We start from the raw sequence: 23,012 nt of genomic DNA on the forward strand, positions 1-23,012 counted from the left end.
CATATTGCCGTCTCATCGAGGAGGGCATCCCTCACCTCGGAGGCAGTGTGCTGTCTGTCCCCCAAGCTGATCAGCTTCAGCACAGCCTGCTGACGTCTACCAACGCCAGTGCTGCAACGTTTCCAACTCGTAGCTGGGGTCAATCTAACAGCGGAGGAGGAGGCGGTGGCGGAGGAGGAGGAGGAGGAGGCGGAGGAGGAGGAGGAGGGGGGTGTTCTTCTCGTGTCCCTGCCAGGAATGTTAGGCGGGGAGACGAGGTACACCGGGCCAGTTTGGGAAGCAGTCCCAGCCTCAACTACATTCACCCAGTGTGCCGTCAGTGAAATGTAGCGTCCCTGTCCGCATGCACTTGTCCACGCGTCGGTGGTCAAGTGGACCTTTGTGCAAAGCGCGGAACTAAGGGCCCGCCTGATGTTGAGTGACACGTGCTGGTGCAAGGCGGGGACGGCACACCGGGAGAAGTAGTGACGGCTAGGGACGGCATAGCGAGGTGCCGCAGTTGCCATCAGGTCCAGGAAGGCGGGAGTTTCAACAAGCCGGAACGCCAACATCTCCTGGGCCAGCAGTTTAGCGATGTTGGCGTTCAAGGCTTGCGCGTGTGGGTGGTTAGCAGTGTATTTCTGCCGCCGCTCCAATGTCTGAGAGATGGTGGGTTGTTGTAAAGAAGCGCCTGATGGTGCCTTTGATGGTGCAGGAGAAGGAGATAAGACAGGAACAGGGGAGGATGAGGGAGAAGTCAACAAAGTGGCGGAGGCAGATGAAGTGGTGTCCTGGCTCGTCCTCTGGAGTGCATCGCCAGCACAGTCAGCAGTGGCAGTGGCAGAGGCAGTGGCAGAGGCAGTGGCGTGAACGGCAGGCGGCCTTTGTCCTGCCGTTGCTGCCTGCCACTGATTCCAGTGCTTGGATTCCAAATGACGGCGCATTGAAGTGGTGGACAGGTTGCTCTTCTCAGAGCCCCTAATCAATTTCGAGAGGCAAATTGTGCAGACAACACTATATCTGTCCTCGGCGCATTCCTTGAAAAAACTCCACACCTTCGAGAAACGTGCCCTCGAGGTGGGAGTTTTTCGGGGCTGGGTACGAACTGGAACATCTTGGGAGATTCCGGGTGTGGCCTGGCTTCGCCTAAGCTGCTGACCTCTGCCTCTAGCTACCCTTTTTGGTGCTGCACCTGCCTCAACATCCACACTACTTTCCCCGCTTGACATCCCCCCTGTCCAGGTCGGGTCAGTGTCCTCATCATCCACCACTTCCTCTTCCAACTCCTGTCTCATCTCCTCCTCCCGCACAATGCGCCGGTCAACTGGATGCCCTGACGGCAACTGCGTCACATCATCGTCGATGAGGATGGGTTGCTGGTCATCCACCACCAAATCGAACGGAGATGGAGGAGACTCTAGTGTTTGAGCATCTGGACACAGATGCTCCTCTGTTAGGTTCGTGGAATCGTGACGTGGAGAGGCAGGTTGAGGGACAATGAAAGGAGCGGAGAACAGCTCTGGGGAGCAGGGACAGTTTGGGTTATTGTTCTGTAAAGCTTCGGAATTTTGGGAGGAAGGAAGACAAGACTGTTGGGTAATAGGAGGAGAGGAGGCAGAGTCTGACTGGCTGCTGGACAATGTGCTGTAAGCGTTCTCTGACAGCCATTGCAAGACCTGTTCCTGGTTCTCGGGCCTACTAAGGTTTGTACCCTGCAGTTTAGTTAATGTGGCAAGCAACCCTGGCACTGTGGAGTGGCGCAATGCTTGCTGCCCCACAGGAGTAGGCACGGGACGCCCTGTGGCTTCACTGCTACCTTGCTCCCCAGAACCATTCCCCCGACCTCGCCCACGGCCTCGTCCACGTCCCTTTCCGGGAGCCTTGCGCATTTTGAATTCCTAGTTAGAAATTGGCACTGTATACCAGTAGTAAAAATTGTGGGTGCACGTAACCCCAATATATTCTTTGAATTACCAGTCAGAAACTGGCACTATATGGCAGTAGCAAGAAATGAGGGTATTTGTATTCCCAATATATTCTTTGAATTCCCAGTCAGACAATGGCACTGTATACCAGTAGTAAAAATTGTGGGTGCACGTAACCCCAATATATTCTTTGAATTACCAGTCAGAAACTGGCACTATATGGCAGTAGCAAGAAATGAGGGTATTTATAACCCCAATATATTCTTTGAATTCCCAGTCAGACAATGGCACTGTATACCAGTAGTAAAAATTGTGGGTGCACGTAACCCCAATATATTCTTTGAATTCCCAGTCAGACAATGGCACTATATACCAGTAGCAAGAAATGAGGGTATTTATAACCCCAATATATTCTTTGAATTCCCAGTCAGACAATGGCACTGTATACCAGTAGTAAAAATTGTGGGTGCACGTAACCCCAATATATTCTTTGAATTCCCAGTCAGACAATGGCACTATATACCAGTAGCAAGAAATGAGGGTATTTATAACCCCAATATATTCTTTGAATTCCCAGTGAGACAATGGCACTGTATACCAGTAGTAAAAATTGTGGGTGCACGTAACCCCAATATATTCTTTGAATTACCAGTCAGAAACTGGCACTATATGGCAGTAGCAAGAAATGAGGGTATTTATAACCCCAATATATTCTTTGAATTCCCAGTCAGACAATGGCACTGTATACCAGTAGTAAAAATTGTGGGTGCACGTAACCCCAATATATTCTTTGAATTCCCAGTCAGACAATGGCACTATATACCAGTAGCAAGAAATGAGGGTATTTATAACCCCAATATATTCTTTGAATTCCCAGTCAGACAATGGCACTGTATACCAGTAGTAAAAATTGTGGGTGCACGTAACCCCAATATATTCTTTGAATTACCAGTCAGAAACTGGCACTATATGGCAGTAGCAAGAAATGAGGGTATTTATAACCCCAATATATTCTTTGAATTCCCAGTCAGACAATGGCACTGTATACCAGTAGTAAAAATTGTGGGTGCACGTAACCCCAATATATTCTTTGAATTACCAGTCAGAAACTGGCACTATATGGCAGTAGCAAGAAATGAGGGTATTTGTATTCCCAATATATTCTTTGAATTCCCAGTCAGACAATGGCACTGTATACCAGTAGTAAAAATTGTGGGTGCACGTAACCCCAATATATTCTTTGAATTACCAGTCAGAAACTGGCACTATATGGCAGTAGCAAGAAATGAGGGTATTTATAACCCCAATATATTCTTTGAATTCCCAGTCAGACAATGGCACTGTATACCAGTAGTAAAAATTGTGGGTGCACGTAACCCCAATATATTCTTTGAATTACCAGTCAGAAACTGGCACTATATGGCAGTAGCAAGAAATGAGGGTATTTGTATTCCCAATATATTCTTTGAATTCCCAGTCAGACAATGGCACTGTATACCAGTAGTAAAAATTGTGGGTGCACGTAACCCCAATATATTCTTTGAATTACCAGTCAGAAACTGGCACTATATGGCAGTAGCAAGAAATGAGGGTATTTATAACCCCAATATATTCTTTGAATTCCCAGTCAGACAATGGCACTGTATACCAGTAGTAAAAATTGTGGGTGCACGTAACCCCAATATATTCTTTGAATTACCAGTCAGAAACTGGCACTATATGGCAGTAGCAAGAAATGAGGGTATTTGTATTCCCAATATATTCTTTGAATTCCCAGTCAGACAATGGCACTGTATACCAGTAGTAAAAATTGTGGGTGCACGTAACCCCAATATATTCTTTGAATTCCCAGTCAGACAATGGCACTATATACCAGTAGCAAGAAATGAGGGTATTTATAACCCCAATATATTCTTTGAATTACCAGTCAGAAACTGGCACTATATGGCAGTAGCAAAAATAGTGGGTGTATATAGCCCCAATTCTATTGCTAGGGGACTTGCAGGGTATTTCTGGGGTGAAGGTGGGGGGGCACACCGTTGGAACGAATATCGGGGGTATATATCGGGTATACGGGAATACACTGACAGTGTATTCCATTCAGGATCCTGGGAAAGCTGGGTTGCGGCGATTGAGCCCGTCAGTGCCACGTTACACTGACAAGCTTCTCCCTGGAATTTAGCTCTTACAAGAGCTGTTGTGGTTGTCTTCTCCTTCCTATCCTAGCCTGTCCCTGCCTACCCAGAATCTAAGCCCTAGCTAGCTGGACGGAAACCTCCGTCCTCGGTGAATTGCAAGCTCAGAATGACGCGAAGCTGGGCGTCGCTGTTCTTTTAAATTAGAGGTCACATGTTTTCGGCAGCCAATGGGTTTTGCCTACTTTTTTCAACGTCACCGGTGTCGTAGTTCCTGTCCCACCTACCCTGCGCTGTTATTGGAGCAAAAAAGGCGCCAGGGAAGGTGGGAGGGGAATCGAGTAATGGCGCACTTTACCACGCGGTGTTCGATTCGATTCGAACATGCCGAACAGCCTAATATCCGATCGAACATGAGTTCGATAGAACACTGTTCGCTCATCTCTAGTAAGTACCACTGATTTTTATGTTTGTCACCTCACCTGGGTCTTCGATCATTATACTCTGGGTCTGTGATAATGTTATCTGCCTGTTCACAGATATAAAACAGTATTTAGGGCTTTATTGAATACACAAGCAATGACTATAGTGAATCTAGCACAGCTTAATGTGTTCCTCTAAGCTTTCTTCTTCCATGAAATTGTGTGGAGAGACACAAGTACACACTGGTACATTTGCCAGTGCTACCATGCGACACCCAAAGACAGAGAGTGGGAGAGTGTACCTGAAGGGACACCTCAAGGGATCATACACAGGACTATTCTAATGACAGATATATTGTACCTTTTGATTTTATTCAGCGACACATAGGTGTTTTTTTTTCTTCTAGAGCTTAAAGGACTGTCTGTTTCTATAGGAACTCTTAGCTTGTCACTGCTATATCCCACTTTTACTGTACTGTATATGCTAACAGGGAACTTACCAAAACAGCTGACATGCATGTTCCAGATGCTATGCCATAGATCCAATATTGTGGACTTCCCAAAATTTCAAGTGGTTCTTGCCACAGCGATTTTGGCATGAAAAATGTCATGAGATATCTGGATGTATGTTGTAAGCTTAGCTCTCACGGCACATCTAGAACTGTATTGTAGACATTTGGCTAAGATATCTCTACAGCTCTGCTTACATTTGTGTGAGAATATACATTTGAAGAAACCTTTTCAGCTTCTTTCAATATTTAAAAAGAACAATAGTGCTGCATGCAGTGCTAGTATTTTCCCCATGATAGACACATGCCAGAATATAACATATCCCACTATAATTCCACTGACTAGACATGGTAGTAGTCATGTGGAACAATCCACAATGTAAGCAGATCTGTACAAAAACTATATTTATTGCAATTTTATTTCATCATGCAGTTGCTCAACCCTCTATACAGTACATATTACAGTTCGATTATAAAATAGCTTAATTTTCAGTTGGATCAGCTGACTAACTATTGTGTTGTGGCATCCCAACTTCAATATATCGATGTTAGTCTATAGGAGAAAGAAGGTTTGAAATAAATTGGTTGAAATCTAATATTTATCAAGGGAGAAAAGCTGCCACCAGCACTGTCTGGCAATAGATTACACCCCATCATGCATCTGTTCAGGGGTGCGGATACATAGCTGTTGGCAAATATTCCTTACCCCTCAGAAGTCTGTATTTGGTGTGGTGTATGTGTTAAAGGGAAAATAAATTAAGAATGTGATTTATTTGACCATTTTTGTGTTAACCAGGATCAACCATAATTATCCTCATAAGATTATTAAAATATTAGCAGATTGTAATCTGTAAGGTAACAGCCAAATACACAAACATATTATTTCTCTGATTGATAACAGTCATGAATACAAGTGTCAGGGCAGTTTAATAAGTGTTTTAAGAAAAAAATCCTTCATTAGTTAGCTCAGTTTGAACTAGGTAAATAGCAGCTTCCAATGTAGAACTGCTTGTAAAAAATGTCACTGGAGATTCATCATACATCACTTGATGTTGAAGCTTTCAAGTCTAGAGGGAATCTATGGATGATTTTCTGAATTTCTCCCTGCACAGTCACAGGCCAGGCCTCCACCTCTCTTCCCAGGCATTCGGCCTTTTGGATTAGAATATCCTGTCGATGTTTCAGTTCTGCCAGAAGTTCCTTGTTCTTCTCTATTTGTTGCAATGTACTTCGTCCACTATTTGACATAATAGTTGTTACTTTTGAGCCCTGCATTAAAAGGTTAAACTCTTCTTGGGTGAGGCCAAGAGACGAGGCCTCCAAAGTCTCGATGAAAGAAACCGCACAACACTGGAAGGCAGGCGTACAAACAAAAAAATAAATTAAAAAATTTACAATTTGTGAATGCCAGGGCATACATATTCCATTGCTACCTATCAGTTATTGCCTGAACAGCTGCCAATCAATCGCTGTGGACAATCTGGCCAACAAGAAGGAAGCCGCATACATTTTTTGTATGCACTTAACATAAATACATGCTTATAAATAATACAAGTCATTTTTATACAAAAAACACAGCAGAAGGACAACCGATAACGTCATTTAAGACCATTATGGAGGTCTCTAGACATATGTATACCCCAAGGGATTAAAAATAAAGAGGGTCTATTTGCAATACAGGAAATTATTGCTTACATTTATAGAAATAACTTGAAGTATTCACCACCACCAAGGTCATGTTAGTATGAGCAAAAACATAACTGTCAATAGGAAAAAAATACATGCAATATTGATTCAATGCTGCGTCATACAGTGAACTGTTATTTCCACTCAGGGCACAATGATGTAGAGATTACATCAGTATTGTATGTGAGCCTTTCAGTTTCTGATTAGTTTTTTGGGGGGGTTTTGCCAGCAGGAATGTTGAGTCAGTAGAATATGCTCCACAGTACCCCCCCCCCCTTCCCCATAGTAGAATATACTGCACAGTGGCCCCTGCTAGGATGGGGGGGGTTGGGTCCTTTTCCTTTGACATTGTGGAGATGGACATTTCTATGAAAAGGCAGTTTTTTGTAGGACTATCTAAAAGATATAGTGGTGCTCAGCATAATGTCTCCTGGTGACAAACTCCATTTAAATATAACATCTATATATGTACAAATAGGGCATATGGACGGCAGATGTCCTAATCAAACTAAATATAATTTTACTAATACTTCCAGCCATATATGCATGCATTATGCATAAAGTCCCCCACATGCATTGCTGTATAAGAGTGCCATGATATTTCATGCTGTATAGTGTAAGTAGTGAGCTAGTAATGGAATAACACCCCCTTTTGATGATATGTACTATAAAAGGATATACTCACAAGATTAGTAAAATAATATCCAGATTCCCCTGCCATAAGTCTCTTGGGATTGCAGAACCTGGTAATATACTGTAGATTAGACCACAGACGGGGTGGGTTTGCCTTCAATGTGCTATATATTAGGCAAGACAGTAAGTCATCGGCTGTGGCTGGCTCTTGCTTCGACCTCTGTATGGATTTGTATAGGTGGCCACAAGCTCTAGACACACAGGTTAGCTTGTCTTGGGGAGCTCGCTTAGAATCAATTTCTATTAATGCTGCAACAAAACACACAAACCACAGGTAGTTCTCAAAAACAGCAGTATGGAAAGATGTTATAAACTGAAGACACCCAGGTAATAGACACAGATAGTGTTCCGGAAAGGGTTCTCGATGATGGTGTGGATACAGAGTCATATCCAGAGTATAATCATGTTAGAGAAACACAGAGAGGAAACTCTCCCATTAAAAAACCCTATTGTACAAATTGTCTACGTGGACCTCTTCTAACACAATAATAGAAAAATACTAGTTGGATTTTTCTTTTATGAGTTTTGCTTTTTTTCTTTTCCTTTAAATATTACATTTTACTGTATGAAAATAGGGTTAGATTTATCATAACAGGTGCACGGTAAACCTATAAGGTTGAATATTGAGAGTGGGATGTAAAAGGGTGCTATGGGCAGCTCCACTTTAGGTTGGATTTAGTTTCGAATAATCTTCAGCATTATGTACAGTACTAATGTTATCTCATAGAATTGTAGGGCTTAGAATATCCCCTAAATCATTCTTGTCCCACTAGTGCTGGAATCAAAGAGGTTGGCTCCTCGTAATTTTACCCATAACTTTACACCAGAAATGGAATTTAGAAAAGAAATACACAATTTCCTTTTTACCAGTTACAGCACAAGAGATCCCATTCTTCTCTTCTTGACTTTCTTTTACTAGCGGGAGTTGTAGCATCTCTGGTGTGACCCAACTCAATGACCTAAAACGAAAAAGGTGGTTACAGGAAACACAGAAACCAGGAAGGGGTATCATGCACATTGACATGAACGGGACATACACATGTGTTATAGCGTTGCTATGATGAAATATGTTTCTGTCAATTTTACTAGGTCTACAGACATATGTGGAAAACCATGGGGAGTCTCAAGTTACTACCACTTACTCACTCAATTTTTCACAAAGATCTCTATTTATAGACCACTCATAGTACCATCTGTTTGGCTCATCATGGCTTCCAGCAAAACAAAGGAAGATCAATACTCATTAGGTCTGGCATCAGGGGAAAAGCAGTAATCCTAGATTTACCACTGGCTTGAAATACAAAATACAGTGCCCTTACTTGCAGCGATTTTGAATAGATATATCCTTCTGTCCATCTTGAGAGCTATTCAGACAAAATACAGACTTATAAAGACGCGTCATCACAAGCTTTTCAATATTATCCAGCAACCGGTCTTTCTCATCTGACATGTGATCTACAAAAGATAACGTACAAAAAAACACCAGGTTTTAAGGCATCTATATATACAGTCAACATCTATAAAACACACATCATTAGCAATCAGATCACTAAAATGATATCCTTATAGTGACTCAGTGGCTAGCAGCACTGGGGTCATGAGATCAAATCTGACCCAGGCTAACAACTGCATGCAGTTTGTATAATCTTTCCATGTTTCTTCCAATTTACTTCCACATGCCAAAAATATATTGAGGCGAGTTGGCTTCCTATGAAAAACTAAATTGGTGTGCGTTGGGGATGAGTGCCCATTTGGCAGCCACTGCCTTCCCCAAGTGTGCTATTGGTGAAAAAAGTACATTACAATTATTTATTCTAGTTTATATGGAAGCAAAACATTCAAAAAGATTAATGTACATATCATATCCAAATATAATGCTATGTGGATACTTATACACAAAAACCTATTTTCACCAGACTTTGTGTCCCTGTGTCTGACTGTTTGAGTCCACACTGCTGCTGCTACTGAACTATTTTCCCACAATATATTTTATAGGGATCGTCCTATCACAAAAGAATACAGAATGCAGATTAAAGTGTCCAATGGAGTCAGAAAGCTCATTAAAGCTCCCCATAAAAGCTAAAATAATGATGAAAGATCCAAAAATGATGTATTTTATGTTTCAGTGTATTACAGAACCAGGTCTCTCACAACTATATTAAACAGAATAATGCCTAGACTGGATCTAATGAAACAGCCATGATACTGTACATAAGTCACTACAACCTACACACATAACTATATGGGACCCCAACTCTTTCTTACCTCCCTGGTGACCTGCTGATTTCCTAGTTCAAAACGGCCCCATTATTCTTGATTCCCAGCATGCTGCCTTTCTAAATCTTGATCCCCAGCAAGGCTTCCCTCTCTTCCCTAGTCCCTCTCATTGCACCCCTTCTCATTCCTGGTCCCCAGCATGTTATCCATTTTAATGATGATACTTCCTGACATTTCACAGACCAAAATTTGAACGTTAAAGCCCACCTGGGAACAACCCAAGGATGCCATTTTTTCATGTAACGTATATGTTAAATCTGTCCAATTTTTTAGCCAAGTTTCCAAGATTGTCCTGGCAAAATTGGGACTATTGGTAAGCAAGCTTGGCACCTTAGAAACGGATTGCATTGAGCATGGTGACATGGCTGCCTACTCCAGTGTGATGCTGTTGACTTTACTCCCCTAACGTCCATTGCAATCCTTTAGTTCTTGCTTGCTGAAGTCCAATGATGCAGAACAGTGCAGTGTGTGTAAGTCCATGTGGTCTTTTTAAAAAGGTCCCTACTGAAAAATTTGCCTAAAAAATATTAGTTTAGTTGCATAAGGTGGTGATCTGCTTATAGAGAGGAATCTTGCATAGAGTATAATGGGAGAAAAATTGGTCACAAAAAAATAAATGGGCCTAATCAATGGGAAGTCTCGACCCACGTACTATGGGCAAAATCGAAAAAGATGTAATTTTATCAGCGTCCTGCTGCGATCTCTACCTCACATTGAAAACAATGGGAGGTAAAATCTGGGTGGAATCTGTCACTGATCTTGAGGTGGTATTCACCCCACAATAAGCATCAAATTCCTACATGTCAACATCCCATGAGTGTTTTCAAAGTATTGTTCTTCTGGAGAGATTTCCCTGTTATTATTCATTTACTTATTTATTTGTTGTGCATATTTTTAGATTTTCAGTGTCATGAATATTTAATAATATGTCAGATTTCATGCGTTTGCACCGCATTTGAATAAGAGACTTTAAAGTCTTTAGTTTTTATGTGCAGAGTGAAGGTACATTTAGGATAGTTATCTCAGCAGGCATATAGATTTGCACCAATTAATATCATTAGTAATAATACATCTTTCAGAAAGTTGCTGTCCATGCCTCCTTCTGGTTAACCCTGCCAACTTTTCTTACGATAATTTTTGACTTTTCTACACCAAAGACAGCAACATTCTGACTCAAATTAATTTTTCAAACTATCCACAGGGTAGGTCATCAGTATGTGATCTGTGGGGTACGGCACAGCCTCCAGCCACAGAAGCAGCTTATTCCAAGTAAGAGTAGGCTGAGCTACTCCTATTACTTAATAAAAGCAGTCTGCACACTCTCCCCGTCCAGATCACATACTGATGAATCTGCTACAATTTTCCATGCACCAAAAAAAGTTTGGAAACTCTCACGGAGATTTTTTAGCCTCCCTCTATTGAGTGAAAAGTTAGTCATTTAACATAATGGTTAGTCTTTTTACCTGAACATACATATGTAATGCACATAAAACATTAATTCTGTATTATTTGTTATATAGGTAATGGCATTCAACAGAAGTGCAGCCATATGTGTTGCCATTTTTGATTTAGTTATTGGTTTATGAGTTATTAATATACTGCCAAATTTTATGTTTACTCATCAGATGTGAAAAGAGAAATACAGACAAATCTACCCATTTTTGTTTTATAGCCATGGCAGTACATTAGGCACTGGAGATATAGTCTCACCAGGGAAGTAGAGCAGTATTTGTTGGTAGAAGTTCTGTACTTCTTCTGCTTTCTTCTCCACAGTTATGGTCTGGAAAACAAAATTTTATTACCAAGTTTTTTTTATCCATCACAAATTGACTGGAATTACAAATACACTGGTACAGATTTCCTATAATGATTACCAACAGACTCTGGTGTAAACATAGCACATCTTGGCGCATCTAGTGTGATCTAAAATTTGTTCGACTTGCTAGACATGTGGAAGAAGCTTTTCAGGAAGGGTGTGGCTTAAATGCACGTAAACTACACCAAAACTTTACATAACATTCTGTCTTAAAGTAAGACAACTAATAGGTGGTACAAACTTAAGACAGACTAAAAATGCACCAGACTTATCATCCCGCATCAGTCACTGATAAATCTAGCATATTTTCAGGCCGCCTAAGTTTACGCAATCTAAGGGTGAATTCACACTGAGTAAACGCTAGCTTATTCTGAACGTAAAACACGTTCAGAATAAGCGGCGTCTAAAGCAGCTCCATTCATTTCTATGGGAGCGGGGATACGAGCGCTCCCCATAGAAATGAATGGGCTGCTTCTTTCACTCCGTGCAGTCCCATTGAAGTGAATGGGGAGTGCCGGCGTATACGGCAAGCTCTGCTCATGCCGGAGCGTACACGCCGGCACTCCCCATTCACTTCAATGGGACTGCACGGAGTGAAAGAAGCAGCCCATTCATTTCTATGGGGAGCGCTCGTATCCCCGCTCCCATAGAAATGAATGGAGCTGCTTTAGACGCCGCTTATTCTGAACGTGTTTTACGTTCAGAATAAGCTAGCGTTTACTCAGTGTGAATGCACCCTAATAGTAAATCTGGGTCACTGTGGGTTGTTTTGGGATGTGAAGTGGCAGTAAACAAATGAAGACAAGTATAATCTAGGAAGAAGAAAAAAGCAATAAGTAACTGTAATCATAAGATATAAGCATTGAGAATGTCAAAATGGTGATGAAATATAACTAAAGCAATACAGAACTGAAATTGTCCAAAAACTAATCAAAGACAGACGTGGAGACAACAGACAAAGGGACGAAGGCATAGAGAAGAAAGAGGAAACGGGGCGGGGGAGATGCCCAGGAAGGTAGGACTATCAAAGTAACGTACCATAGGTACAAAAAACAGCATCAAGACTATTTAGAAGTATTATAATATTCCACTGAGATCAAAAGATTAACCTGGTTATTTACAGATGTAGTCAGCGATTCCATTCTCCAGACCTCCCTAATCCTCTGGACAAAGGGTGAAAGGGAGGATCAGGACTATTCCAGTGAATAAGTGGAGTAGCAATTTAGTGGCCCTGAGGAAGAAGATTAGCACTGAAAGGAATAGAAAGGTCAAAACCTGAGAGATCAGTATCCTGGCTTGAGTTCAGAAGGAGTGGAGGAATAGGTAGTCCCCAAAAAAATATGAGACAAGGTTCTCCTTATATGTGGTACATTGGGATGATTTAGCTGCTAGAGACCATGTAACACAGGAAAGGGAAATTCCAGACCCAAATTGGTAAGCCAGTTAGCCATGTAGGAATGTTGCAGGAGGGAATCCGGAGTGAAGGTAATGAGGAGAGTGATACAGTGTTAACACAAGATACAGTGTTGGCCAAAAGTACTGGCACCCCTGCAATTCTGTCAGATAATACTTATGTTCTTCCAGAAAATGATTGCAAGCAGAAACTCTTTGGTATTAATATCTTCATTTATTTTGCTTGCAATGAAAAAACACAAAAGAGAATGAAAAAAAAGTCAATTCATTGATCATTTTACACAAAACTCCAAAAATGGTCCGGACAAAAGTATTGGCACCCTCAGCCTAATACTTGGTAGCACAACCTTTAGACAAAATAACTGCAAACAACCGCTTCCGGTAACCATCAATGAGTTTCTTACAATGCTCTGCTGGAATTTTAGACCATTCTTCTTTGGCAAACTGCTCCAGGTCCCTGAGATTTGAAGGGGGCCTTCTCCAAACTGCCATCAAGAGATCTCTCCACAGGTGTTCTATGGGCTTCAGGTCTGGACTCACTTTAGAAGTCTCCAGTGCTTTCTCTCAAACCATTTCCTAGTGCTTTTTGAAGTGTGTTTTGGGTCATTGTCCTGCTGGAAGACCCATGACCTCTGAGGGAGACCCAGCTTTCTCACACTGGGCCCTACATTATGCTGCAAAATGTGTTGGTAGTCTTCAGACTTCATAATGCCATGCACACGGTCAAGCAGTCCAGTGCCAGAGGCAGCAAAGCAACCCCAAAACATCAGGGAACCTCCGCCATGTTTGACTGTAGGGACCGTGTTCTTTTCTTTGAAGGCCTCTTTTTTTTCCTGTAAACTCTATGTTGATGCCTTTTCCCAAAAAGCTCTACTTTTGTCTCATCTGACCAGAGAACATTCTTCCAAAACGTTTTTGGCTTTCTCACGTAAGTTTTGGCAAACTCCAGCCTGGCTTTTTTATGTCTCTGGGTAAGATGTGGGGTCTTCCTGGGTATTCTACCGTACAGTCCCTTTTCATTCAGACGCCGACGGATAGTACGGGTTGACACTGTTGTACCCTCGGACTGCGGGGCAGCTTGAACTTGTTTGGAGGTTAGTCGAGGTTCTTTATTCACCATCCGCACAATCTTGCATTGAAATCTCTCGTCAATTTTTCTTTTCCGTCCACATCTAGGGAGGTTAGCCACAGTGCCATGGGCTTTAAACTTCTTAATGACACTGCGTACGGTAGACACAGGAACATTCAGGTCTTTGGAGATGGACTTGTAGCCTTGAGATTGCTCATGCTTCCTCACAATTGTGCTTCTCAAGTCCTCAGACAGTTCTTTGGTCTTCTTTCTTTTCTCCATGTTCAATGTGGTACACACAAGGACACAGGACAGAGGTTGAGTCAACTTTAATCCATTTCAACTGGCTGCAAGTGTGATTTAGTTATTGCCACCACCTGTTAGGTGCCTCAGGTAAGTAACAAGTGCTGTTAATTACACAAATTAGAGAAGCATCACATGCTTTTTCAAACAGTGCCAATACTTTTGTCCACCCCCTTTTTTATGTTTGGTGTTGAATTATATCCAAATTGGCTTTTTGACAATTCTTTTTGTGGTTTTCCATTGAAGACAAATTAAATGAAGATAGTAATACCAAAGAATTTGTGATTGCAATCATTTTCTGGAAGAAAATGAGTATTATCTGACAGAATTGCAGGGATGCCAATACTTTTGGCCAACACTGTATCACTAATAAGGTAACGAGTGGATGAGTTACCCTGACATAGGAGCTTAAAATCCATGGGCTTAGCAAAACTTGATGGGGATGGAGCAGTAGCACAAGATGTGTAATTTGTGAGTAATAAGAATGGACTGCTGAGGCCTGGTGGAGTAATGGGGTCCTAGTATAGGGGTCCACAATGTACACATAATGGAATAGACCCATATCTACCTTGGGTTTAATATTAGTTTCTGAGCAGCTAGAGGGTAAAGCAAGGGTAAAGAAAGGAAGTCATGGCCGACTTCACGGAGATAAGGGGAAAGAGTTTATTAGATAACAGCCAAATAGTTCTCATAAAAAGCCCCCCTCTCCGCAAGCAGAAAGCAGTCAGAATCACCGATTTCGGGATCCTATGGTGCATCCCCACCAACAAAATAGAATATAGTTTGACAAACTGCTGCAGTTGCGCTCTTGGGATCGGGACTGGGAGGGTCTCTAGTACATATATGAACTTTAGAGGTACAGTCATTTTAACAAGTGATATCCTAACAAAGAAAGGGTCAGGGTAGACCATTTTGAGAGTAGAGAAGATGTTTCACTAAAAAATTAAGGGAAATTACAGCATATAAAATGGAGTAGGATGGGGTGACCTGATTATGGCTTTTGAGCAAGGGAAGAATTCCAAGTAACTGAAGAAAACAAGGAAAGACTACATGAAGAATTACAGTGAAAAACTACTAGTCATGCTTGTTTGTCCATATCAAAGAATTTTAAGGGCAATACAACAGTTGATTACAGAGAAATATTACATAAAGAATACTAGGTTAACAAATGACTTGATAACGAAAAAAATAAACTTCAAAGATACAAGAAAAAAAATCAGCATTATGAAATATGGGAGTCAAAACTCACCTCAGCTTCTTGTATCTTCTGAATAAAATGATTACAGTGAGTTAATATTAGTTGTGCCTCTGGACTGCGGAGTGCTTTAAGAAATTCAGAAAAATCTCCTCGAGCCAGTGAGAGAAGGCAAGGTCGTGAAAAATGCAATATTGAGCCTGCAGAGTGAGCAAAGCACTGATCAGGAGTCTTGACTTAGCCTATATTACTATATACCTAACATGAGACACAAGTACTTACTATCTTACATGATGGCACAAATTCACTGATATATTTTCCTTCTTTAGCACTAAAGCCATATTCAGATGAACAACTTTCACAGCCGTGTGACTAGTTTTTAACAGCCATAACAAAGCTGAATGAGAATTAATTCATGTGAATGAGGCTATTCACATTACCGATTTTTTTGAGAGTCCATTTTAACATACCCACAAAAGATATAACGTACTTATTATTATCAGTTTTCATGCATCCCTCAGTCTGTAAAAATGGGTGTCTATTTTGAAAAAAAAAAAAAAAAAAAAAAAAGCATCAGGGCCCACCAGACCCAGGCTCTGTGACAGCCACTAGGGCTGCTACCCTGGTATTTACACCACTTTTAAAGTGTATTATGTTAACCATTTCTTTTTCAACTTAATTGTTATACTTATAGAGAATTACGTTTCTGTAATTTATAGTGTCTGGACCATAAATGTGCCTTCTTGGCTCTTTATAATACGTCTCCTGATGACTGGTAACATTCATTGAAAACTATCCCTTATTGAATTTGTGTGCCAAAGCAGTATTTGGCTGCCAAGAACTTGTGAATACGCATTTCTAAAGAGGTTTTGTCTGTACTGTTAACAATTTTTATAAATGAAGAATGACTAACCTGTTGCAGCTTGGTATAAACTTGAGGTAGACTGCTCACCGTTGACATTGTTATTGGCAACATCCGGAAATGTATCTCTCTTATTTAGCAGCTGTGTAGTCGTCTTCATATCAGGTTTAACGTGCAGTTCTCCAGTATGATGTCTAAAACTGGAGACAAGATCAGATAATGTGAATATGTACATAAAAGGCACAGTTTCACGGTAATATATGGTTCTCTGGTCTGATGTTCTATAATTAAAGGGATGGCCACTTGCTGACAGATAAACCCTTCCCATCTGAAATGGGTTTATTTGAAAATACAGCCCTTGTGCACAGATCTAGGGGCCATGGCTGTATGAGCAGCTTATCATATGTATTTTCATCAACGTACTAAATGAAAGAAGCAGAACAAGTTTATGCAATGTATTAGAAAATAACATTACAAGGAGAGTCAAGGTACACGTACAGCTAACTCCTTGGACTACCATCCTCCTTATGGGTGACCTTTAAGTGAAACCCACAGGAAAGTCACATGGTCACAAATGATAAAGTGTTATGTCAATACATTTTCTGGAATACATGCTGACCACGTGTCAACTCTCCTGAGTATTTGCACAATGTATGGAGCTTACTCTTATACCTTTAGGAATAGTGTAAATATCAAATTCTCACTAAATTGGAAGAAATAGTAACTAATGTGTAAGGCTAACTTTGGTAAAACATATAAATCCTCCAGGAAAAAAAAAATCAGTGAAAATAAGATGTGTTCAAAGAATTATTCTAGAAGATTACAACTTTTTTTGGTTTTTAATATCATTTCACATTTTCGCCTCTTATATTATAATCAATTCTGTTTCCTGAACAAGCGGCTAGAAGATGCCAAAAGGAAATATGCTTCTTGATTTGCCTGTTAAAGGAAATAGATGTACAAATAATAGATTACAAAGATCATTTACAATACTTTACAGTCATATCTACAAAAGTGTTAGTATATTGTGCAAATACTTTGCCCTAGTTATAATAAAGTTTTATTCTCCAATCAGACAGGAAGCTACATTAAAAACTCTATCACCCAGTTTGCAATAAAATTATGTATTATGGTAGCTCAAATGGCAGCTGCACAGAATAACCTGTTAAAGGGGAATTTCCATCTGGTATATTTATGGCTAATCCGGAGCATATTCCACAAATGCCCACCACCTCTCAAGAACACCGTGACTCGAATGGTGCTCTACAAATGAGCATGCTTAAGATAGAGATGGGGGGACCACTACTCTGAATACAGGATGTTAGTCCCCAGGGCTTATCGCAGACTCCTCTAAACAAAGTAAAAAAGTGCATTTATAAAGGAAAGATACACCAAAAAGTTATGCCACAAGAATCTGATGCTCATTTCCATTAGGTTGATCAATACCAGGTAAACAGTGTCATTATCTACCGCCAGGCAGAAATGTAATGTTGCTGTGACAAGCTCTGGTCAGATCACATATTTTACATCCATTTAATGTAAAAAAAAGATGCAAATGGCAGACCATCCATATACATTGACATGAGAATTTAAGAAACAAAAACAACAACAACAAAAAGGGATCCATTCCTATACTTTTTTTTGGGACGGACACAAAAGTATAGTTCTACATAAAAAACATAACAAAAAAAACAGATAAATATTATAAAACAAAACCCATTAGTTTCTAACATTGATATCTATGTAATCGGATGGCCATCCGTTTGCGTGATTCAGAGCTCCAATCAGAAGCAGAATCTCAATACTTGCCTGCCTAACACTGCCCTCCTGACAGTACAGAGCTAAATCATATCATATCATAAGCATATCAGGTACCAAAACGAATAGCACTGATTACTCAGGAATGGTGGGACTAGAGAAAAATCCCAACTGTGTCAGAATCAGTGTAGCAGTGTTTATTACTTGATGTAATGAGCTGAGTGAGTTGGAGGTGGTGAAAGGTCCTCTTTAAGTAACGTTTTTGACAATTACACATTCACAACAGGATTTCTGTTCACATGTGTAAAATGAGGAAATTATATACAGCTCAAAAACAGTAAGGGAGCGTTCACACTACCGTCGGTGTCCGACAGGTAGTGTCCGCTGCTAGTGTCCGTTCAAAATCTTGTACAGACATTAGCAGTGGACACTAGCTGTGTCCGTGACATTTTGCATTGATTTAAATGGAGATCGGGTGCGTTCTTTTACACTCCGTGCCTGTCCTTAATTGTCCATTCCTAAAGATGTCCGACTTTTCAAGCGGACAGAAAAACCCGACATGTAGGTTTTTGCTGTCCGCTTGAAAAGTCGGACATCTTTGGGAACGGACAGTTAAGAACAGACACGGACAGTAAAAGAACGCACCCGATGTCCATTGAAATCAATGAAAAATATTATGGACACAGCTAGTGTCCGCTGCTAATGCCCTCTGCCAGATTTTGAACGGACACTAACAGCGGACACTACCTGTCGGACAATGACGGTAGTGTGAACGCCCCCTAACACTTTTTGATGTATCTAACTGTAGATGGCCATGAAATATTATTCCTGATCCACAATTAAAAGTGTTCTGAAGTTTTTTTTTAGAGACAAGAATGTCCAACGGAAAAAGGACACGAATGATATCTAATCCACCAATAGAGAATCAATTGTATTGTGTTACACACTGATCTCTACCCACATGTAACTTTCTCACATAGCTTTTACCAGAAGGAAAATTTTGAAGCATGAATGACAACTTGTTGAACAAACCAAATTATTTTCCAGGGATGAAAACCAATATATTTGGACATAATTATTGTTAACTATTGTAATGATTATGTCTACATCTGAATTACAGAACACTTTGTTAGTCTGAAGATGGGCAATGGCCGCACACTCTCATTAAAGGGATTTTCCAGTCCCAAAGCATTTTTTATACTGATGACCAATCCATAGGTAATCAGTATCTGATCTGTGAGGGACCAACACAGAGATCCAGCACAGACCAGCTCTTCCAACATAATTTAAGTAATAGGAGTAGAGCTGCAGCCCCAACTACTGTATGGCGGTGGTTCCAGGGTAGTACAGCTTTGCCCCTATAACTTGAATAGAAGCAGTGTTTCTTCTGATCCCTGTCCACTGCTGAAATCCACTTTCAAATAGTCTGAGTATAAAATGTATTTTTGTCTATTTATCCAAACAGATTAGAGATGAGCGAGTAGTATTCGATCGAATAGTCGAATATTGAGGTCTACTCGAATCAAATCAAATTTTCGAACATCTCACTACTCGCTCATCTCTACTGTATAGGTTTTTTTTATGCCTATGTTGTCCTAGTTCCTGTCCCACCTCCCCTGCATAGTTATTGGTGTAAAAAAAAACGCCAGGGAAGGTGGCAAGGGAATCAAATTTTTACTGCGTTTACCACCTGGTAATCGACCAAGTACGAGTATTTTGAATACCGTAATTTCCGATCAAATACCTACTCGATCGAATACTACTCGCTCATCTCTAAAACAGATATTATTACATTAAGACTGAAATGGTACTGAGCATTTAGAAGAGACCATAACTGAACTACATTAGTTCCGCAGTACAAATGACAACCAGCAGAAAAAGAAGCAGACAACTATACACAAAATTTGAATGACAAAACCAAGTCTTCCAGACTCCCTTGTATTTAAATGGTATCCCCTAAGGAACAATACATTGGTGGTGGGGTTCACACCTACCCGTCTGTGAGAGGCTGGGCCTGCTGCCTCTGCTGGATCCAACACCTGGAACAATATCCATGCCATGCTGGATTACCATAGAACCCACAGTTCTTTCTGCACATCTCTGCTTGGTAGAGGAACCCTTGGAGCTGGAGAGATGCATTGTCAGCATAAAAGTGGGGGAGAGTTTGATCTTTGTGTAATGGTATTGTAGTGTGTCCTGGAGATGCAGAACTCATAATCTGTGCAAATGAGGAAAAAAAGCACATGAATGAGAGATTCCATAGCCAGCATACTCTTTGTATACTTCAATCAATCACACCACTAGTATTTGCTTTAGGCTAAGGCCGCATGTAGCCAGCCACAGCCAAAAAGCACTTCAAGAAATACTGCAGTGGAAACTCATCACATTTTATCCCGGAGTAGAGTTTTCCTCTGTGGACTTTCTGCTTCAATTATACCTAAATGGAAAACGGCAGCATTTCACTGAAACGTCGCTTTCCTTAGAATAAACCTACTTTTTTTTGCTAATGCATGGTAAGAGTGCTGCCATTTTTTCTTTTTTCTATACGTCATTGAGGGCTTGCCACCCTCTACTTTGGCTGCACCTCTGGTTCGTATGCTGTGCTGCTTCTGCATCTTCTTTACAATATATATAATACACGTCATACCTCTCCATAGCAATCCTCAGGACCTTCATTGGCTTATTAGCAGGTTGCCAGTAACTCTTACAGCATGAATAGTACTACAGACTTATTCTGGCTGTCAAAAACATTGAAACTTTTGACAGAAAGTGAACCGAGTCTTAGAGGTGCACAAGATACCTATGAGAGGAGACAGTATTCAGCCTTAGGGCTGGGCAATTAATACCAAAATGAAAATCATTATTAATCATTTTGCATTTATTACCATTAATGAACAATTATTTTAGGACGCTGCCCTTTTTACACGCCCCGCTATGTCCCTGCCTTGGTGCCCTGTTTTGGTTATTCACATATCAGCAATCCTGGCTGGATAGTATTAGTTAGTAACATATCACTTAGCCAATCGCACCGTAGGACCGGATGACATGGGGGCAAAATAGCTGAAATATAATCGATGTTAGGGAGCTCATATAGATCCACTGAGTTGACTTCTGATTTTGGTTATTTTTCGCTGAAACATCCAGCCCTTTTCAACCGCATTATAAAACCAGAGGTGAAAGCTTTCTGGAAGCTCGAGAACAACACTTACAAAGGGAGTCAAGCAGCCGTCCTGTCCATATGCAGCTATTAGCAGTGGTGTGCAGCCCAATCCATACGTTGCTAAATATACCTTTCCTGTGTTGAGAAATAACTGTTCATTGTTATGTAAATGAGCCGAATGTGTCCCAGGGTCGTGCCCTAAATATCACCGTTAATAGCTACATATGGACAGATGTGTCACCCAATGGCAAGTGGCGTTTACGAAGTGCAAAGACACTTCCAGTCGTGTTGTAAGGACAATCTACCCACCTACGGCAATGTGACGGCCTACCTTGTGGGGGGAGAGGAGACTCCTTACACAGCCCTGTCCTTTTGATGAATTAATCCACACAAATGTACAACAAAAGTTGTTGAAATGGGAGAGGTAATGAAATAGAGGAAGAAAATGAGAGATCGAGAGACAGAAAGAAAACGAGAGAGACACATAGAGAGACAGCTGCCTGTGCAGAGGTTGTTCACCCCCTGCTCTATGGAGGGCACAATGCTGCGACTAATATCACTCCATACACACGGAATAACAATTTACTATGACCATTGTAGATCACAGCAGGAAGCTAGTCACTGCATAGACGCAGGTAAACCTGAACACAGCGCCTTGTACAGACCATGCGGTGCCTACTGCCCACCCTCCACATCACACAACAGGTGAAATACCATGCCGATCACTAGGAGCGGGTGTCACCAAAACTGTCATATGCCCACGACTCAGCTGAGCGCTCGCTTCCGGGTCAGCTGCTACCAAAAGCCGGAAGATCTGGAGCGGAAGTGTCCTGCCGTTACTATGGAGGCTAAAGTCACGTGTCCAATATCCGGAAGCGTTACCTGGAGGCAGAGAGGGAGTTGCCCCGCTAGGTGGCGCTGAGGGAATACGCTTGTCTAGCTGTTCAGCCCAGTGTGTTAGTACAGGCATTATACAAGGCTCCTCAGCAGACAGTGGCAGTGTGTATAAGTCATGTATGTGCCTCCTGCACTTTCTCAGCAGACAGTGCTCCTTTGCTGAGGAGCATATGATGAGATAAAGATGCCACAAACAGTACACCATATCTTATATGTCATATTAGGATAGGATGGAGCCGCTTTCCTCCAGAACAAAGACTTGTATTCATGGAGGAAGTGTTTCTATTTCTTACATCTAGCTTGACTGTCTTGAAAGTGTCCAGAAAGTAATGGGGTGCAGAGAAGATGAATAAACTGTGACAATTGTACTGGTGCAAAGGACTAAGGCTAGGTTCACACCTGTGATGGAGTCTTCAGCTTCCGTCTAATATCATTGGAAAGAAAAGTCCAGCACAGACTGAGACCCGATGGACACCAGACGGATCCCATGATCGTCTATAAGGTCTGTGGGTGTTCGCAGGTAACCGCTTTTTTTTTTTTTAGCAGAAGGGATCTCAGTTTGTTGGGTCCCCATGCGTACCCAAATGACGGAGGGGCGAAAGCTAATGTGATCCTGGTATAAAATGTCTTTCATCCACCCGTGGCAAACTAAACAGCGACAGCGATATTATGGTAAAAACTGCAGAGCATCCCTGTATTGTCAACCCGCTGAGGCTTTGCACCACTGTGAGACTACTTCACATCCCCTGTGAGGAGGGTTTGAGCTTTGTTTCACTGCAAACCACTATATAGAAAGACTTGATCTCTCCGCAATAATCCCCTGAGGACCACTCTTAATTTGGGTACAATATTTATCTACAGATGGCGCCGCACTGAGTGGCTGCCTCGATACAGAGCTCCAAGCTGAGAGCAA

The 23,012-nt window shown here is 41.3% G+C and overlaps 1 protein-coding gene across 3 annotated transcripts; it reads right to left on the bottom strand.

Annotated features, from left to right (window-relative positions):
• Positions 1 to 5,684: 5,684 nt before the first annotated feature.
• On the bottom strand, positions 5,685 to 21,983 carry LOC142206820 (rab5 GDP/GTP exchange factor-like). 3 transcript variants are annotated; one of them, XM_075276630.1, is made up of 10 exons: positions 21,917 to 21,956; positions 21,534 to 21,566; positions 20,037 to 20,260; positions 16,336 to 16,484; positions 15,477 to 15,622; positions 11,337 to 11,406; positions 8,669 to 8,804; positions 8,217 to 8,308; positions 7,342 to 7,598; positions 5,685 to 6,320 (listed from the first exon to the last, which is right to left on the bottom strand). In XM_075276630.1, the coding sequence occupies exons 1-10, from the start codon at positions 21,917 to 21,919 to the stop codon at positions 6,006 to 6,008; spliced, it is 1,425 nt and encodes a 474-aa protein (XP_075132731.1). In that variant the 5' UTR covers positions 21,920 to 21,956; the 3' UTR covers positions 5,685 to 6,005. The 3 variants fall into 3 exon arrangements, with proteins under 3 accessions (XP_075132731.1, XP_075132733.1, XP_075132734.1); XM_075276632.1 differs by lacking the exon at positions 21,534 to 21,566 and having other exon boundaries at positions 21,917 to 21,983; XM_075276633.1 differs by lacking the exons at positions 21,534 to 21,566; positions 21,917 to 21,956 and adding an exon at positions 21,252 to 21,324.
• Between the last annotated feature and the right edge of the window lie 1,029 nt (positions 21,984 to 23,012).

This window comes from Leptodactylus fuscus, chromosome 1, assembly GCF_031893055.1.
Source record: "Leptodactylus fuscus isolate aLepFus1 chromosome 1, aLepFus1.hap2, whole genome shotgun sequence".
Lineage (NCBI taxonomy): Eukaryota > Metazoa > Chordata > Amphibia > Anura > Leptodactylidae > Leptodactylus > Leptodactylus fuscus.

What these genes read in the sequence shown, in the direction of transcription:
- LOC142206820 (XM_075276630.1), bottom strand. An exon ending in GCCCAGCCTCTCACAGACGG is followed by an intron (nt 16,485 to 20,036) that starts GTAGGTGTGAAC and finishes TCTTGTCTCCAG; the next exon opens with TTTTAGACATCATACTGGAG. An exon ending in GATATTATTTTACTAATCTT is followed by an intron (nt 6,321 to 7,341) that starts GTGAGTATATCC and finishes CCTGCCTTCCAG; the next exon opens with TGTTGTGCGGTTTCTTTCAT.